The 18,811-nt window shown below is 47.4% G+C and overlaps 1 protein-coding gene across 1 annotated transcript in view; it reads left to right on the top strand.

Annotated features, from left to right (window-relative positions):
* The window catches only part of PDCD11 (programmed cell death 11), a 62,142-nt gene that overhangs the window by 12,229 nt on the left and 31,102 nt on the right, over positions 1-18,811 (top strand). Inside the window, exons 5-22 of the mRNA XM_019502754.1 lie at positions 776-937; positions 1,603-1,726; positions 3,523-3,704; positions 4,802-4,909; positions 5,468-5,674; positions 6,659-6,783; positions 7,198-7,258; positions 7,798-7,944; positions 10,116-10,367; positions 11,178-11,321; positions 12,016-12,210; positions 12,852-13,022; positions 13,296-13,515; positions 15,851-16,003; positions 16,873-16,988; positions 17,178-17,686; positions 18,237-18,299; positions 18,583-18,691. Of these exons, the coding sequence (XP_019358299.1) occupies positions 776-937; positions 1,603-1,726; positions 3,523-3,704; positions 4,802-4,909; positions 5,468-5,674; positions 6,659-6,783; positions 7,198-7,258; positions 7,798-7,944; positions 10,116-10,367; positions 11,178-11,321; positions 12,016-12,210; positions 12,852-13,022; positions 13,296-13,515; positions 15,851-16,003; positions 16,873-16,988; positions 17,178-17,686; positions 18,237-18,299; positions 18,583-18,691 (3,048 nt within the window). The remainder of the gene's footprint in view (positions 1-775; positions 938-1,602; positions 1,727-3,522; positions 3,705-4,801; positions 4,910-5,467; positions 5,675-6,658; positions 6,784-7,197; positions 7,259-7,797; positions 7,945-10,115; positions 10,368-11,177; positions 11,322-12,015; positions 12,211-12,851; positions 13,023-13,295; positions 13,516-15,850; positions 16,004-16,872; positions 16,989-17,177; positions 17,687-18,236; positions 18,300-18,582; positions 18,692-18,811) is intronic.

Consider the following 18,811-nt stretch of genomic DNA (forward strand, 5'->3'; position numbering starts at 1 on the left):
TGGATCACTTTTTACCTGGCCTTGTGTTTCCTTCACCAGCAGAGCCTGTGAACCCAGCAAGCTCAGGGTGTTCAACAGCAGCCATAACTGAGCAGTGGTTCCCCAGCCTTAAAGCCTACTGTGGGGGAGAAAGGGGGTGAAATCAGGGTGTCATTTAGATGTCTCACTTCCCAGCAGGGATGAGAAAACTTTACCCTCTTCCCCAAGCCATCCCCCAGACGTTGGTCTGTGATATTCTTCACCAAGCCAAGATACTGCAGATTGATATTCAATGCAGGGGTCTGTTCAAAGTCGCCTGTCTAATTCCTTGAGAGCATGAATGTACCAAAGGAGGAGGTGGACCAAGTCCATGCCCAGGCCTCAGCAAGTGCTTGTTTAAAATTGTGCTTGGAAGGGGTCTTTGTAGTGAGAGATGAGAAACAGTCCCAGCTCTCTTCATGCCTTGTGCCTCTTTGCTAAAAAGGGACCTGAGAGTGGGACCATAATAGGGTCAGGTGGTGTGCCCTCATTCTGATTTGTGTCACCCCTGGCTATATGAGTCCTGAGCAAACCTCACTTACATGCCTCCTTCCTTGCTGGTGTCCTGAATTAGCTGTACGTTGAGTTCCCAGACTTCATTGTACATTCTGCCTGGTTGTACTGCTGAGAACAGAGCTTTCCCCTCGGCTCTGTATTTCAAAATCTTCTTCCCTGAAACATTCTAAGATCCAGCATCAGTTAACGTTGCTAATCTTGAGCCTTTTCTTGCCCGTACTTTGATTTTATTGCTGTTCAGGATTTGAATTCGCTGTCAGACCTGTACCCACCAGGGATGCTGGTGAGATGTGCTGTGACCAGTCTGCAGAAGACCACAGATGGACATCAGAGTGTCAAGCTGTCTATTAACCCCAGAGATGTCAACAAGGCTCTGAACACCTTGGCTCTTAGATCAGGCATGGTATGTGTTATGGATTCACGGAGGCCTCCCTGGATGTTAGTGAGGTCTTTCCTTCCTGCCCCTTCCCTGTATACACACCTTGAGTAGATTCATTTTGTCCTTGCATGGAATCAAAGAAAGAATTGGTATTTTTCTTTCTATGTGTAATTATTTTGGTAGGTAGCACAGCATAGAGCAATAAGCTCTGGTCTGAGAGTTATGATTTATGAGAGATTTCTCTGCTACTGACTCATTTGTTTTTGGGCAAGTCACTTAATCTCTTGTCTATGCCTCAGTTTCTCTATCAGCAAACCAGGCATAATATTTAGTCACCTACTTAAGAGAGATGTTTTGTGCTTAGTTAATTGTGTTCATGGTCACAGCTTCATTCAGATGATGGGCACGTGTCTAATTTGCACGGCTATTAATTTTCAAAGTCCTTTTGTTATTAAAGCTGCACTTGGCCAGAAATCCCTGGGATACCTGCCTTGGCTGGACAAGCAGAACAAGAATACATTTTCCAAAGATACCATAGATTCCTTGGTAGGGAGAGTTGAATGTATCCAAAGCAGTGTAAATGACTCCAGGATCCTGGCCCCATGGTGGGAGGAAACTTGCGTGCAGGCAGCCTGCTGACAGAGTCGCATTGTTCGTGATGTCGAGTGGTAATGCTTCCCTCCTCACAGCTGCTTTCTGGCTTGGTATCCAGTGTGGAAGATCACGGCTACCTCATCGATGTTGGAATCAGCGGCACTAAAGCATTCCTGCCTCGTCAGAAAGCCCAGGATTACCTCAAATCATCCAACAAAGGTAAGGTGGAGTTGTGCATGGTAAAGCTAAAGGTAAGGAATAGGGATGGCCTGGAGCCTTTCACCTCTGCATCGTTGGTGCAAACACAGCTCAGGTCAGTGAGACCCATGGTCTCTACCAGCAGTTGGTGGTTCAGTGGCATTTAGGCAGTGGACTTTTCCTGATGGAGCAATGTCTCCATTACAGATCCTTCTGTTCTGACTGGCTATTGCTCATAGAATAATAAAGAAGTAGGGCTGGAAGGGACCTCCATAGGTCACATCTACTCCAACCACTGGTCTGAGACAACATTATCCCTGTCAAAACCATCCTGTACAAATCCATAATTTGACCTCTTAATAAAACTACACAGTCAACCCTGACACAGCACAAGATATCACACCCAAACCTGCCTCAAGGAAAGCTGGGGGTCCAGAGTAGCCAACTTCCTGCTGCTGTATAAAGTTGTTAATACAGGTTTCCCTCGATTTATGCAGGTTTGATTTATGCGAATTTGCTCTTATGTGATGACCCTTTTGTACCGGGAATTCATTATATGTGAGGTAAATTCACATATATGCAATTGGCATAGGCCTGGAGAACACCGCATAAAGCAAACCTACTTTATAATGTAAGAAATAGGTATAGGTTCTTGTGTCTGCTGCTCCCAGGGCCACTCCAGCATGGGCTGGGGTGAGTGTGGACAAGTGGAGCCCCAGGTGGTGCATGGCGCGGCACTCACCCCAGCCCTGGCTGCAGTGGCCCTGGGAGCTCCCGGCACCAGTTGCCTGCAGCCACTGGGTTGCACCATGCTCCGAACCCCCTGGGGCTCTGCCTGTCCCCACTCACCCTAGCTCCTGCTGCAGCTGGGAGTGGCCGATGCCAGCTCCCTGTAGCCACTGGGCTGCACTGTACCCTGGTGGAGGCAGCTGGTGCCGGCATCTCCCGGGGCCACTGCAGCTGGGGCTAGGGTGAGTGCCATGCCCTGCGCTGCCTGGGGCTCCGTTTGTCCGTAGTCACCCCAGCCCATGCTGGAGTGGCCCCGGGAGCAGCCGGCACAGGAACCTATCCCTATTTCTTACATTCTACATAAAATAGGTTCGCTTTATGCAAGTTCAATTTATGTGATGTTCTCCAGGAATGCATGTACCACATAAATTGAGGGAAACCTCTATACACTGAAGAGATCCCAGGAAGAGGTCATGCCCCCAGCTACAAGGGAAGGTTCCCCCCATTCTCCCTCCAGTAAATATCAATCTAACCATGAGGTAATTAAAAAAAAAAAAAAAAAAAAATTAGGGTTGGAAGGGACCTCTGGAGGTCATCTAGTCCAACCCCCTGCTCCAAGCAGGATCAAATTCCTTCCTGACCCTAAAAATGGTGATATGGTCTAGCCCTGAGCAGAGGGGCAAGACCATCTAGCCAGGATCCTGTAGGTTTAAGTCTCAGCAGGAGCACTGGCACAGCTCAGTGAAAATCTCCAGCTTTGGCTGCATCCAACACCCAGTGCCTTGGAGGAAGGCATTAAAAAAACCTCCTAACACAGGAATAGCAGCGAGGGAGAGGGAGGGAGCTGGAATTTCCTCCCACCCCATGCAGCAGCTAGCAAAAGCCTAGGAAATATTCATAGTAGAACATAGGCATAGCTGTGCCTAGATCATCCCCAACCAATGTGTGGCTGCATAGAGGCTGAGTGGGGCTAAGGACTAAACTCCCTTTCAGCATCTCTCCCATCTGCAGAAGGGAGGCTCCAAGTTCTGGCTCAGAAGGTGACTAGCAAGGCAGTGGGTTATCTGGCATGTGTCCTGTGTTTGTAGGGGCTGAGCTGAAAATAGGGCAGTACCTGAACTGTCTTGTTGAGGAGGTGAAGAACAGTGGGAGGATTGTCCGTCTGTCTGTGGGTCGATCTGAGGTTGCTGCTGCCATTGCGACAGAAGAACAGAACTGGACGCTCAGTAACTTGCTGCCAGGGCTGGTGGTGAAAGCCCAGGTTCAGAAGGTAAACTTGCATTTGTTAACCTAGGGCTTGGGTGGGCAGGGACGGCTGGCCAGGGATATGTTCTGCCTTGAAAAGCGTGAGCTGGAACTGGAAGAATATGCAAATCCAAGTAAGGACGTTCCGCCTGCTGGCCCTGTTGGCTTGGCGTGGGATCTGAGCTCTGTGCTGCCAACTACAAAGCCCCTTGGCTTGCAGTGCTGATGAGCCACTTTGTGATTTTGTAGTGTAAAGGAAGAGCAGGTACTCCGTAGGAGTAAGGTCTGCCTTTTCTCTGCAGATGAGTAGGTCTGACTCGGAAAGCACGAGAGCAGGTGACCTAGTGTCCCATCACAGCATCACCCTTCCTACCGCAGCCTTGCTACTAAAGAGTTGGTGAGCCCTTCCGTTCCCACATGAGGCTGGAGGTGAAAGGTGGCAGCTTGCTGTGGTACTGATGGAGTGTCAGGCTTTCCCTTCCCTGGACTAGTTGCCCTTCCTGCTGCACCTAGGGACACGGGAGGGAGCCCCATAGAATGGTGGCTCTCCCCTAAACTCCACCCTCTGGAGACACCTCTTTGGAAGACTGCAGCAATCTAGTCCCCCCCATTTGTGCTCTGCCTTCATCAAGGTAAACTTAGTAAGGCTTCAAGCATTAGAAGTGGCAGCATTAGATGCCATGTCAATACCCCTTCCCATGAATGGGAACAGCTCCCCCTGCCCAGCTTTTTGTTCCATGCTTTTGGCAGAATCAAAGCTTCAGTTCAGGCTCTGAAGCTTTATTTACTTTTTTTTTTTGCAAGCTCAGGAGTTCCATGTTCTTGTGCCTTGTCTCGCTGTGGGGTTTTTGGCTCATGACGAGCTCTGTGGAACCATGACAATGTGCACAGTCTATTTTCCAAGGAAAATTGGAATCCCAGAATGCAAAAGAAATGGGTAGCTCTGGAGGCTTGGGGCCCTCTATGGCTTTCACGACAAATGCTGAAGGATTCTTTTCTAGCAGATGCAAGAAGTAGACACCTGAGCCATGGGCCTGTTCTGGTCAATGTATCTGCTGCTGAGTACCAGTGGGATGTCTATTTGTGACGTGCCCTGCTGAAGAATGTCTTTCTTCCCTTTAGGTGACTCCATATGGTCTCACTCTGAGTTTCCTGTCTTCCTTCACTGGGATCGTGGACTTCATGCATCTGGACCCCAAAAAAGTGGGGAGCTATTCACAAAACCAGACTGTAAGTAGATGGGGGTGTGGTTGTGGGAACCAGAAAGCTCTGTAAATTCCCTCTTTCCTTTTCTTCCTTAACAACTCCTTAGTAAAGGAGGGAGGGGGTCAACGACAGTTGGTAGGATGGTTGGCAGAATTAGCTTTGAGTATTTTATTTTCCCAAGCTTTCTGCCCAGTTCCTCCCCCCACTGCCTCTTTTGAATTCTGAATGTGTCACTAGGAGCTCTGGGAGCCAGAGGGTATAGCTAACGGAGAGTTTACGCTTACAGTTTGAGAAGCTGAACATGTGCAGAATGGGGAATGGCTTCTGGGGAGGACTTACTGCTTGCAGTCACATTCTTCCCACCTCGCTGGCACCAAACTAGCCTCTCCAGTGTAAATAACTAAAGAAGAGTTTCCCAGCCTGTAAAGATACTGGGTTTGACATAGTGCATTCTGTCACCTCTGAAGTCCCAAAGATACAGCATAGGGATCTGTTGCAACGGTTAATGATAGGATGTGTGATTGAAAACACTTTCACGTCTTCCCATTGCTGGCCTACACTGTGCTGTTGTCTTCTCCCCAGGTAAAAGCCTGCATCCTGTCTGTCCACCCTACATCCAAGGCAGTACGGTTCACTTTACGGCAGGCCTTCTTCCAGCCTGGTGGCTTGCTAAGCCAGCTCTCTAGTGATCGCTTTGGGGCTGTGGTGGCAGAGTGTACAGTGAAGGGCTTCTACAAAAAGGCTGGTGCCATCTTTGAGCTGGAGGATGGCACTCTGGCCTTTGCACGGGTAAGTACAGTAATAAATGCCATGGGAGCTAGGGCCAGGTGACTGTGGTGATGGAGCTGCTAGACGTTTGTGTGCAATCGCTGACCAAAAGATAGTTTCTGAGGGAGCAGTGTGATAACATTATGTGGAAACCCATTGTAGTATAATTCCTCCATAGTGTTTGACATGTGAACATCACCATGTGCTGTTAATGTGCAAGAACTGTGAAGTGAAAATCTGTTGTCAGTCTTTGTGTTATCCAGGAGAAGAGAGTTATCAGGAAAAGTCATTAATCCCAGGCTAATAATCCACAGTAGTAACAACTAAAGAAGGAAATGTATATTTTTAATGTTCTTTTTAACGTGATATTGCATCTGGAACATGGTAGGGTTCCATGGGTGGTACATACTGCAACAGGAAGTGGGTTTTGCCATTTTAAACTTCTGCTTCCAGAAACACACAACTGTCTGTCCAGATGAAATCTACTGGGTAGGGAGGGATTTGATTTGAATAGAGGCAAACTCCACCCAAACCTGCTCTTTGTTGAGGTGTATGGGGTGTGCTGGGGGCAGCGGGGTTGTTTTTGCAAACGGGAGACGAGGTACAAGGTGGGGAGATGACACTTAACCCTTGCTGGGTAGGATAGGCTCCTTCTGGGATTTTATCAGGGAAGTTAATTGATGCCACAGAAAACAGGTGAAATATTCAATACCATCTTAATGACTTGAAGTTGAAGTGGGTGATGCCTTCAGTCCAGGCTGCTGTGGGGCTATCTTTCCCTGGGCTTGGTAGGTTACCCTTAACGTGACAGCTGCAGCACCACAGAGGTCTGCTGTGGATGTTAGCTTGCATGGACCTCCCATGGGGCTGGGATCTCTGGATCTCTGGCTTAGCAGCACCCATGTGAGAATTGCTGAATCCCTTCCAGAGAACCCCCAGTCTCACTTGTGCCAATCAACTCCACCTTCTGTTTCCAAATAGTTTGTCATCTCTTTGTTTTCATAGCTGAGACATCTCTCAAACACCATAAACTCCTTCAAGCCCAGGACTTTTAAGACAGGAAGCAAACACAAATGTCGAATCATTGACTACAGCCTTATGGATGAGGTGGCCATTTTGTCCCTGAAGCGGTAAGTTCTGCAGTCAGTTACTGAATTGTTTGTGAATGTAAGGGGGTGAAAGTATTGATGACAGGCAGCAAAAATCATGCTGTTTTGGTTAGCTGGGGCCCAGAACCTGGAGTTTCCAGCTTGCTGTTTGCATAGTCTCCACCATGGAGTTTAGCCAGCATTGTGACAGCTAGGAGGGTGTGGAAAGAGCACCCCTACCTTGTCTGACTTAGCTGTGCTGGTAAAATCTCAGGGGGAGAGGGAGGAAGGAGTTACTGGGACAGTGGGGGGACCAACAACTGAAGTGATTGGGGGAAGGGAGGAATTCTGGAGGTCTGCGAGTTGAGGTGAGGGCAGGATGGTCTTTATCATTGCTGGGTTTCCCTCCAAGTTCAAGCTGACTTACAGGCCAGCCCTTGCTATGTCTCTTCCTAGTCAAATTATTGATGCTCCGTTTCTGAGATATGAGGACATCCCTCCTGGGCACGTGGTGGAGGTAAGATCAGGGAGAATGTTACATATGTGGTGCTGTTGGGTCCTTTGCTCGCTGGAACAGTTAAGCTAATGCATTTTCCCTCTGCCTTGTTCATGCCCTCTGGGACTTGGCACTTGAGAATTCAAGAACAGTACTAGCAAAATTCAGTTGCAAGTAACTGTGCTGAGTGAGGTTTTGACCCAGATGTATTGCTTGTGAGGGTATCACAGCCTTTCCAAAGCCCAGCGTACCTGATTGCATGTTGGATAGACATACAGTCAGATATGTAAGGTCCTCAGTTCCTGAAGTCAATGGGAATTTTGTCCCTGACTTCAGCAGAGCCAGGACATGCTCCATGAATACAGCACAGTCTTACAAGGGGAGCTGTGCTGCTTCTCATGTACAGCTGGAGCCTGGCATGTATCTAGTGTGGTAGATGGATCTCCAGGTGACCTGGGTTTGTTTGGTGGTGGTAGTAGGTGGGTGGTCTGGCCTATAAGTTGGCCATTTCCCCACACGCGGACAATGGCTGATCCTGTTCTCTTCTTTGGGGGCTCTAGGGCAAGGTGTTGGCTCTGAAACCCCATGGGATGCAGGTGAAGGTGACTGATCACATCAGGGGACTGGTGCCTCGCCTGCACCTGGCAGACATGCTTCTGAAGCAGCCTGAGAAGAAGTACAGCGTGGGAGAGCAAGTCAAGTGCCGGGTGAGACCTCAGCCATGGGCCCGACAGGGGTTGGGGGCTGACTTTGTTTTAAATCGCACTCTTCCACCAGAGCAGTGCCTGAATGCTTAAAGACTGACTCCATCCTCTCTTCTTCCACAGGGATGTGTGCACACATAGGCACTGCACACTCATAAACAGCTAGCACATGTGAAAATGAAATCACTCCCTTTTCCCTGCTCCCCTCCTTGCTGGGCATCAGACTGAATGTTAGGAGATGTGGGCCCTGGTGGCAGATCTGCTGCTGTGTGGCCTAGCAGGTTACACCTGCTGTGTGGCAGGTTATACCTGCTGCTGCATGAATCCAGGCTGGGAATCTCGTTGTGCCTAGTTGGGCCTCAGAAACAGCTAGGGACTGATTTTTTTGGGGGGGTTTATTTTTTCTGAGTGTCTGAGCATCCTTCATGCCACAAGTCACTGAGAATCAGGCCATGGGTGTTTAACTTGTTCCCCTAAAGGTAATTGCGTTTTCAGTTCACTCTTTGTGAACTGTTTCCTGTTGGTAAAGCACTGACAGTGAGCCTTGCTGCCTTTCACTACAATACTCGGAGATCCTCTCATAAAACAGTCTTGAAGTACCAAATACGCTCACTTAACTACATTTAACAGCTTCGTAAACTGCAGCCACGACTTGAAAAGACACATGGAGATGAATGGACATGTACTGGCTTCTAAAACAAACCTCGTAAAGGATTTTAAATCCCAGCAGTTCTCCCTGCCGATGCCTGTCAGTATTGCTAGCTTCTCTGTTGGGTTGTGTTTTGATGAATGCCGTCTTGGAATAGACAAACAGTGAAAGTGCTTTGAAATGATAGTACTTTAACACTGGATCTGGCCACATGTACATTTGGAGCAGTCTCCCCTCCCCTTTTAAAATAGATCCAGGTAGCATCTTTTCACAGCTAAGTCTTCCTTGGAAGGAGGTAGAACATGGGATGTGGACAACATTGAGGGTCCACCCACATGATCTGGGGACAACAGGGCAGACCGTACAATGAGAGACTGCGGAACCTGAACCTGTTCAGCCTTCACAAGAGGAGGCTGAGGGGGGACCTGGTGACCATCTATAAACTCACTAGGGGGGACCAGAAGTGTTTGGGAGTGACTTTGTTTCCCTGAGTGCCCCCTGGCATAACAAGGCACAATGGCCACAAGTTATTGGAGAGGAGGTTTAGATTAGACATCTGTAAGAGCTACTTCACCATTAGGGCGGCTAGGATCTGGAACCAACTTCCAAGGGAAGTGGTGCTGGCTCCTACCCTGGGGGTCTGTAAGAAGAGGCTTGATGCCTACCTGGTTGGAGTCATTTGAGCCCAGTTTTTCTCCTGTCCAGGCAGGGGGTCGGACTTGAAGATCTACAAGGTCCCTTCCGACCCGACTTTATGATTCTATGATTTAGGTGCTGGCTTTACACTTACTTGCTTCTCTTTCCACATGTGTACATATAGTTTGCCATCCTGTTTTTTTGGTGTGTTTGCTGTTGCTAACTACTATGTATGTCCTTTGGGGCACAGTCTTGATACTGATCTAGCTGATAACAGGCATGAGTTTTTGGAGAGCATTTTCCAAAGTGGTAGTTTTTCTATTGAACTTGGCTACCAGGTCACATGGTGCTTTGTGTTGGTGCACAGTTGGTTTCCTTTTGGACATTTCCCATGATACCAAGCTGGTATCATCTCCCAGCTGTGTCTGGTATTAGCTCAAGGTTTGGGTTGAAAATGCAAACACTTGAGGGGGTGAGGCAAGGAGTGGCTTGTTTCATTCCTGGATGGTCTGTTGGCCTACTGCAACATGTTTCTTCCCCATGAGAGCTTCCAAGGCAGAGAACATGTCCAGGCTACCTTGCAGGCTTCACCTCTGGATTAAAGGATGAACCTCAGGCATCTGACAAAGTGGGTTTGCCACCTACGAAAGGTCAGGCCTCTGAACCAGTTAGTCTCTAAGCATCTACCCTGGCCTGCCTTCTACCTCTGCATTAATATCTGTGAGGGCTTTGAGATCCTTGGAAAGAAGGCACAAAAATGGGGAAAAGTGCTACAGCATCTGCACATCTGAAGCAAATATGGGGGGCGGAAAGTGGCTTGTATGCAGTGAGTATAACTCAAGGGTTGGTTCACTTCACCTTGCCTTACCCTTTCCCCATGCTCCTCTAGGTGTTACTGTCCCATCCTGAAGAGAGGAAGCTCATCCTCACTCTGAAGAAGACTCTCGTCGGTTCCAAACTTCCAGTCCTTGCCAGTTACGCAGCTGCGAAACCTGGCTTGGTCACGCACGGCGTTGTGGTATGCGCCAGGGAGTTCGGTTGCATCGTTAAGTTCTACAATGATGTTAAAGGCCTGGTCCCCAGGAATGAGCTGGGCTCAGAGCCCATTCCTTCCCCGAAGAAAGTCTTCTATGAAGGCCAGGTAACTAACAGCCTCCTACCACCTCCTCCCTGTGTAAAGATGGGAGTAGGAGACACAGGCTGGCTAGAGATGGCACTGCACCTAGCAAGTTAAAGCCAGCTGGCTCATGCACATTGTAAATGAGCTGCTGCCATGGCTTCTGGGCTACCTTCTGTTGGGATTAATAGTCATGAATAGTCATGACTCTCAAAGTGGGGGGGACAAAGGAGCCTGGCCCCAGAGTGTTTGTTGGTCAAGGTGGTCAGCAGGGGTTTGGGGAATTTATGCTGCAGCCCTTGCTTACCCTGTTTTCAGGGTCTGGAGGATGGTGCTTCATCAGTCTTTTTAAGTGACCTGTTCCAGACCTGGTACCTTAGCCAGTGTTGAAGAGCCCAGGCTCTGCTGTTTGAATCAAGGGATTAATTCATCATCTGTGAGGTCTGGGTTCTGGTCAGAATTTTTTCTGGATCTTTTGTCTGTCCTTCATCCTGCTGGCTATAGAGGAAGGTCTCTGTCCCTTGGATGTGTGGCTGGGAGCTGAGAAATATGGTCTGTGTTTTGAGACCTGCTCCCAGCTAGCACTGTGACCCTGGGCAAGTCCCTGAACTCCTCAGTTTCCCATCTGTAGTGAGGTTATTGTTCTGGTGGGCTTTGTGAAGCTGAATTTGCTGATGTCTCTAAGGAGCTGAGACCTGTGGTTGTGAAGAGAAGAATTGCTGCGTGGTTGTTTCACTGCCTTTGCTTGCCCTGCTGCAATGTGCTGGATAGAAGGGTCAGGGGTGGCCCTATGGGGGATATGGTGCTGAACCCTTTTTCCTCTCTTTTTCACAGGTTGTCAAAGTAACAATCCTCAAATGTGAGCCTGAGCAGGAGAAACTGCTGCTGTCATTCAACCTGACTAGCAAATCAGCTTTGGAGGACGAAGCAGAGCAGGCTCCAAAGAAAAAGCGGGAAGTGACCTATGAAACTGGACAGGTATCAACTCTACAAGTCTCCACTCCCTTTGCACAGCAGTAGGGAGACAATTCAGGGCAACAGTTTGCATCTAGAAAAGCTGTTCCCAGAGGCATGCATGTGGAGGACCTGATCATCTTTTGAAGTGGGAGAAGCAGAGGAGGTTGTGCTTGGAGTTGTGATGCAGACATCAGTAGTTCCAGTGGGTGGAGTGAGCTTCACTTCTGGGCCCTGAAACTAATGCTGTGATGTGCTAACAGCCGCCTTGTCTTGCTCCAGAGGTGGCTGCATGACAGTGTTGGCTAAATATGTACCATCCAAAGAAAATAGTGGGATTTGTATGTGCTCTGGAATCCCTTTGGGGTTGAAGATGCTACCAGCACTTGAGCACAAATATCACTGCTACAAGACTGGGATTGTTCTCTTGAGTTGAAGCGAGCCTACCCTCCCACAAATCTGAAATCAAATGGATTTTTCAGAGCTTTGCCCTCTCTGGTGGTGGGGATGGTCATCCTTTTTAACAAATATGTAAGGGTTTCAGAGGTTCATCACTACTGGCATAAGACTGGTCCTTGTCCATAGCTGGGATGCTAAGCTAGAACCCCTACAACCCAGTGGTTGCCATCCTCAGATTGCAGTGGATGGGGACCTTGAAAGTGCCTAACAGTTTCCATTACAGGGCTGTGTTTTCACATGTCTCCCATTATCTCTTCAGATGGTGGATGTGAAAGTCTTGAAGAAGAGAGAAAATGGTTTGGAGGTCTCAATCTTGTCAGACAATGTTCCTGCTCACCTTCCCATGATGCACCTGTCTGACCACATTGTTAATTGCAAACTCCTGTGGCACTGGCTTCAAGAGGAGGACGTTCTCCCCCGGGTTATGTGCCTAAGTGACAAGGGAGGGCATGTTGTATCCTTTGGGGACCTGGCCATGAAGTACATCGCTCTATGGGGCAATGTGTTAGATATCTAGGTTGTACAGAAGGAGTAGGAATTGCACACATTCTGGTGTGGGCTGGCCGTATCCAGTGCTGAAGGCACCATGAAACCTGGACCAGTCTTGGGAACGAGTGATGGTCAGAACAGCTGATTTCTTGTATACCTCCCAAGCTGGAACTGAGCCTTGTATAATATTGCAAATCTTGTCATAGATGGGTATTGTTTATAGCTCTTGTACTTCCTTGGGGTACCAAGCCTTACCACACATTTTTCACATGAATATCAAGTATAACAAGATTTTAAGCAAGCAACTTACAACAGCTTTTTTTTTGCTCAGCCCATAATTTTAGAATTCCATCTTTCACATGGTGTAATGCAGCATGATGTAATTCTAACAGCATCCAAGATACTGGCTGCTAAATAATCAGTACTGGGAAAGCAAGATGGTAACCCAAGCGGCATGATTCTTAAACTGCAGTATTGCAGAACTTGCAAGGACTTTAGGAAACCACAGTTGAGGGTAGATGGTGGTAGCAGGGGATTTGTTAAGCATCAGGGCTGTTTCTGTCTCCTCTTCTGCTTATAAGGCTCTGGTCCTTGACTGTGGTTCAGATGTTGTGCAGAAAGCCTGCATTGATTTCTGCTGTTGAGGAGGGGCAGGTGGTGAGGAGCTTTTCTGAAATCCAGCCAGGGATGCAGCTGACTGGTTTCGTGAAGAACATTATGCCCTACGGAGTGTTCGTGGAGTTTCCTTTTGGCCTGGCTGGACTGGCACCCAAAGCGGTAAGCCAGGCTTGACTTCCCTTTGCAAAGCAGCTTGTTGGCACCTCACAGTTGTTTGAGAGGCAGGCTTAAGGGCTCAAGGAACAGCACATCTGCAGACTCACTGCCCAGCTGATTGTGGTGAAGACTGATGCTATGATTGTTTTAAATTTGCTTCTGAAGTGAATTAAAGTAAATGGAATGAAGCCACTTTAATGCTGAGTATGACTGTCCACACAGGGGTTTAACATGGTTTAAGTAATTCCCTAATGCCCTCATCCTTTTCCCACACAGGCCATGAGTGACAAGTTTGTGACAGACACCAAGGAGCATTTTGTGGTGGGACAGACGGTGGTTGCCAAAGTGACAAGCATTGATGAGGCGAAGCAGCGGGTTCTCCTGTGCCTGAAGCTATCTGAATGTAGCGCAGAAGATCCTGCTGCCAAGAGCATCTCCTTGCTGAGCCAATGCTTTGAGGAGATGAAGGAGGTCAGGAGCATCATGAGAAAAAGAGGTGAGGTTTTAGCCAGCTTTTACAGCCCTGTGCCCACATGGTCAGAGCACAAAACTGAGCTCTTGGGGAAATAAAACCAGGAGAAAATGCATTGTGTTCTTTCAGATAAATTGAGCCAGAAAAGCAATGGCTTAATTTGTGAGCAGAGCTTATTAGGAGATCCATATGTATGTAGAATGAGAGTCCTGGCCTTTAAAGGCTTATGAACAAAGGGAACTTTTTTGGGCACAGACATATCTGTCAAAGGAAAGGCCTCTTGCTCCCATAGAAATCCATGGAATTTTTGCAGTCTCAATGGGAGCAAACCGAGCTCTAAAGTGACTGAGGACGGGGGGGAGAGACACAAGCTGTGATGTTATCCTCATCCTGATGTAGACCAGAAAGAGTACGCGAGGTGCAGACGATCAAAACAGGTGCTCCCCTGTAAGGTGAAGAGCAGAATTATGGGGCATCCTGGGAACCTTGCTGTTCTGTTTGGATTTACCTGATCAGGTCTTAGTGCCCTTGACCAAAACATCTCTAGGGATAAGCCTTGGAGAGGTAAGGCAGAAGTGAGACCTGCTTTGTGTGCAAAAGGAATGAAGAAATTGCAGCTTGCTGACCCTCGATAGAAAAAAGCACCCGCTGCCTGCCTTCCCCTGATGCTGTCTGAACAGCCATGGAGTGCACTTTGATTTGTATGCGCAGCTGCTGTGCAGAGCCAGTGAATAGGAATTGCTGGCACTCAGGCCTGAATTCCCTGAGTGCTTTCTCTCAGGTGAGAGCCTTGATCACCTGTGTAAAGGCCCCTCACAGTATCCAGATATATGCACCAAAGGCAGGAATATCAGTGCATGCTTTAATTTAGGAAAGAGTTATTAAATAGAGTGACACCTGGACACCAAGAGGAGGCACCTTAGAAATGCAGAAGATGTAATGGTGAGACTACAATGAAAAGGCTGGAAAAATGCAAACAAAGAATGGAATAATTGGTAAAACAGTGAGCCAGGCTGTGTTAGCGCTCTGTGTCTGGCTGCCAGAACAGCTCTGCTCATTTATAGGTTAGCAGCCTTGGGGAAAAGAATCTTTCACTGGTACTTTCTTTTTGAAACTAGCAGAAGACAGGACAGATTTGTATCCCACAGACTAAATAAATCATGGACATGAGCTTTCACCACACTCCCTTCAGCCCACGAAGAACTTCATTAATGGACTTCAAAATCTGCTTCTGTTGGTGTCTTTTTGTAGCAATTATGCAAACAAGTATAATGCATCTATCAAAATAAGGAACAACTGTGGACTGTGTTAACGTGATAGTACCTGTGCATTACTGACGTCAGCTGGATACTAATAATGAATTAGAAAGGGATACTAATAATGAACTTTTGCCCTGAGTTTTGAGGCCCAGGTAATCAGTTGAAAGGGTTAATAATGATGACTGTGATTTTTATCAGACATCCTTAATTGGACTTGCAGTGTCTGTGGGCACAGAAATCCATGTTTATACATGCACCAGTCATCACACAAATGTATAGAAACGGTCCCTTTTTTGGTTGGGATTTGCCAATACCGTGCCTCTGCTTCTGTTCTCCTCATCTGAGCATTGTCTTTCTTTGACATCTGCAACAAAACTCCCACTAACATCAGTGTGAGTTGTTAGGCCAACATGAGTGCTTTTTAAAAACCCATACCTGCAACACAAATGCAGTATTTGCATGCTTGGATAAGGTTTTAGCTCAGTTGCTTAGAGCATGGTGCTAATAACACCAAGGTCATAGATTGATCCCTGCATGGGAGGTGAGACCTCCCTTGCCTCAAGCAGGGTGTTGGATTAGATAACCTCTTGAAGTCCCTTCCAGCCCTACTTCTGTATGATTAACCAGATAACTTTAGCAAATTTTGGCCCTTGTCTTTTAAATAACACATTTATTTGTGTTTGAAACCATATGGCTTCCAAATCTGTTTTTACCAAACTCTGAATTACATTTCCAACTTTTGATGCTGGCTTTTTAAAATAAACCTTAGCCTTTCACTTGCCTTAATGTAGCAGAATGAGATTGGTCAGTTGTTTTCTCCTGCACATAGTAATGTGTGCCAAGGTTTCTCTAGGGCAAAGGAGCATTTGCATCTAATCATGGCAGTTCAGCAGAAGTAATTCTAACTTGTTTCTATTTCCATTAAGTTTTAAAGATTTTTTTTTACAAGCTCTCAGTCTAGGATGTAAAGGATCTTTTGTAAAGGTGGGAACACAGGCTTTTACAATCTCTTCTAAGCAAGAGTGAAACAGTCTCATTTCTTGCAAAGATGCAATTTAGATGAAGCTAACTTTCTGCCTTTTCTCCCTCCATCTGTCTAGGGCATTCCAAGGCAGCCCAAAACCTTTACAGCTTAATGTTCGGGCAGAAACTGGACTTGGTTGTTCAGGAAGTGAAGGAGGACGGCTCAGCACTCTTTAGTGGCAGCCGCATTGCTGGATTGACTGTAGCAGCCACTTCCCATCACCTGGGAGGTCAGGAATGTCACATGACCTTCTCTTGTTGCTCTGCCCAATGTTGTCATCATGCTCTAAAACCCTTTAGTCTGGGATGAAATAAATTGCTGGGGAAATTATGTAAAATAGAGCTTATTTCAAGTGCAGGAGTAGGCTCCTGGGGGTCTATTTCTAATTGTATCACTAACTCATTGAGGCAAGCTGACTAAGCTACATCTGTGCCTCTGTTCTCTTCATCTGTAGCATGGGTATAGCTCTTTCCTTCCCAGGTGTTTTGTAGGGCTTAGTGTTTTGAGATCCTGTCTGGTAGAGCAAAGCAATGTATTTGTGAGAAACTTACCATAAATACCTTTTCCTTCTTCCCGTAGAAGCTGGAATGTGTATACTAGCTGTTTTCAGCAATTCATTTGGTATGCCATGGGGATGCCACACTGAATTTGGAATGGTTTTTCAGTATTTTGTTCTATCATTGTTTACTAGAGGTAGTGTTTTGGTACAACATGACCATCTCATTTATAATGCCTCTTTATTACTGTTTAAAGATCCATTTATGTTTGGGCACGCCCTCTAATCTGCATACTGATTCCAGATAATAGGAATTATACCATTATAAAATCAGCTTGATAGTGCTTTCTGTCACTTTTTCAGTGCCACTAATGTTGGGGGCATTGGTCTTCATTTCCAGAAATGAGGTCTTGTACATCTGGCTGCTAGTAGTAGCTGTAACTAATGGATCTTTCCTTAAGTGAGTGTGGTACCACTAGTAATTCAGCTAATCCAGGTGCTCCTGGTATTGCTCACCTCTTTTATATGCCAGTGGGTCTCAGTTGCTTGAAATCCTTCATTGCCATCAGAAGTTAACATTCTATTCTCACTCTTGTTTATAGACAGAAACCTTGTCCCTGGTCAGAAAGCTAGAGCCTTGATTCTGCATGTAAATGCCCTTAAATCCCAAGTTCATGTCTCCCTTCGAGAAGAGCTGTTGAACCAAAAAGTCAAGCAGGTATGTCTGACTTGTCTTTTATTGACCCTGGTGTGCATCTTCCTCTATTAATGTTTCTTGTCTAAAATTCATCATTGCTGTGTCTTTTGTGGCAGGGAGGGAGAGGTGTTGGGTGCTGGGGAGGGCTGTGGATGTCCTGGCATTGAAATCTGATGTTCCTACAGCAAAGTCATCATTTCTGTTTCACAGTTGAAGGAAAATTCCCAGCACTCTGCTGTCGTGCAGCATGTTGCAGAAGAGTTTGCCATTGCCTCATTGGTGGAAACGGGTCAGCTGACTGCCATCCCTGTGGCCTGTCACTTCAATGACACGTTCCGTTTTGACTCGGAGAGACTGAAGGTGGGGCAAACCATCTTGGTGACCTTAAAAACAGTGAAGCCGGGTGAACACGGAGTCCTGCTAGCAGTACAAGGCCCAGCCAAGGCAGTTATAAGACCCCGGAAAGAGTCCGAGACATTTGAGGAGACCTTGGTTTTAGTGCAGCACTCGCTGCGCATAGGGGATACAGTCACTGGGAAGGTGAAGTCTGTCAAGCCCACCCGCATCACAGTTGCCATCAGTGACGAACTGACAGGTTGTATCCACGCATCGCAGATCTTGGACAAAGTTCCGATTGGCACCTTTCCAACATCCAAGCTGAGACCTGGCCAGAAAGTGACTGCGAGGGTCATTGGAGGCAGAGATGTGAAGACGCACAGGTAGAGGGAGAGAGCTGCTTGGTCCCTTCCTGAGGAATCTGGTGATGGAGCAGATTTAATTCAGATGCTCCTCATTCCAGCTCTAGAGGTTGAAGCCCCAGGGGAATTTTCCACTGTACAGAAGCCCCCAGCCTGGGCAGAGTACCATTCATGCACTGCACTTTTACTGCTGGAGGTGGGAGGTGTGTCCCTGGCATGGGTTATAGGCATAAAGATGCGTGATGTCCCTCTTAGTCAGAGCTTCTGTTGCTGTCCAGTGAAGCAAGGCGCATTCTGAATAAAGGCGTAAGGGCTTGATTTTCAGCAGCAATGATGATCTATAAGTCCCATTGGAATTCAGTGGGGTTTGGGCACAAAATCCCAATCTAAACACCTGGGGCTGCTGCTCGGTTCCTTGATGGTTGCATTTCAGCCTCCCTTTGCAAGGGAGGAAACTCCTCAAAGGTAAGCTGAGGCAAAGAATGAGAGAGACTCTGCTTTGAGGTGGCAGTAAATGCCTCTGTACAGAGGGCATTAGGGGAAAAGTACTCAGCATTTTCCTGTTTTCCAGGTACTTGCCCATCACCCATCCACACTTCACAAAGACCATTCCAGAACTCAGCCTTCGGCCAAGGTAAGAGCCTTGGTTTCCGTTTAGCTTCATGCCAGCCTGGGTTAATGTTTGTAAGCGCTGTGCAGATGGAAAACCCTGAAAGCAAACACCAGCTCCCTGCGTGCTTCTGTGGAAGAGCCTTGGGTCAGTGGGTTTGGTGAAGCCCATTGGTGGAGACAAGAATGTGGGGATCTTTGCATCCAGGGGGGACATGGCTCTTCCATGCTGCAGAGCTTTGCTCAGGGAGGGCTCCCTCGCCCTCCAGCTCTGTGATGGTTCTCCTGTCTCTTTCCTTTGTGAACAGTGTGCTGAAGGGGAAAGGCTGCACAACTCTGAACACTGAAGGGGATGAACTGAGCGAGGAGCTCAAGGCTTACAAAGTCGGGCAGACGGTGACCTGCTTCATCAAGAAGGTGGGAGTCAGAGAGCCGTCCTGCATAATGGCAGGGAAAAGCGAGAAGACTGCTAACACTGGGCTTATAGTTTCATAGTTTGTGGGGTCAGAAGGGACCTGAGCAGATCATCGAGTCCAA

This window comes from Gavialis gangeticus, unplaced genomic scaffold, assembly GCF_001723915.1.
Source record: "Gavialis gangeticus isolate Ggan-Ray unplaced genomic scaffold, GavGan_comp1, whole genome shotgun sequence".
NCBI lineage: Eukaryota > Metazoa > Chordata > Crocodylia > Gavialidae > Gavialis > Gavialis gangeticus.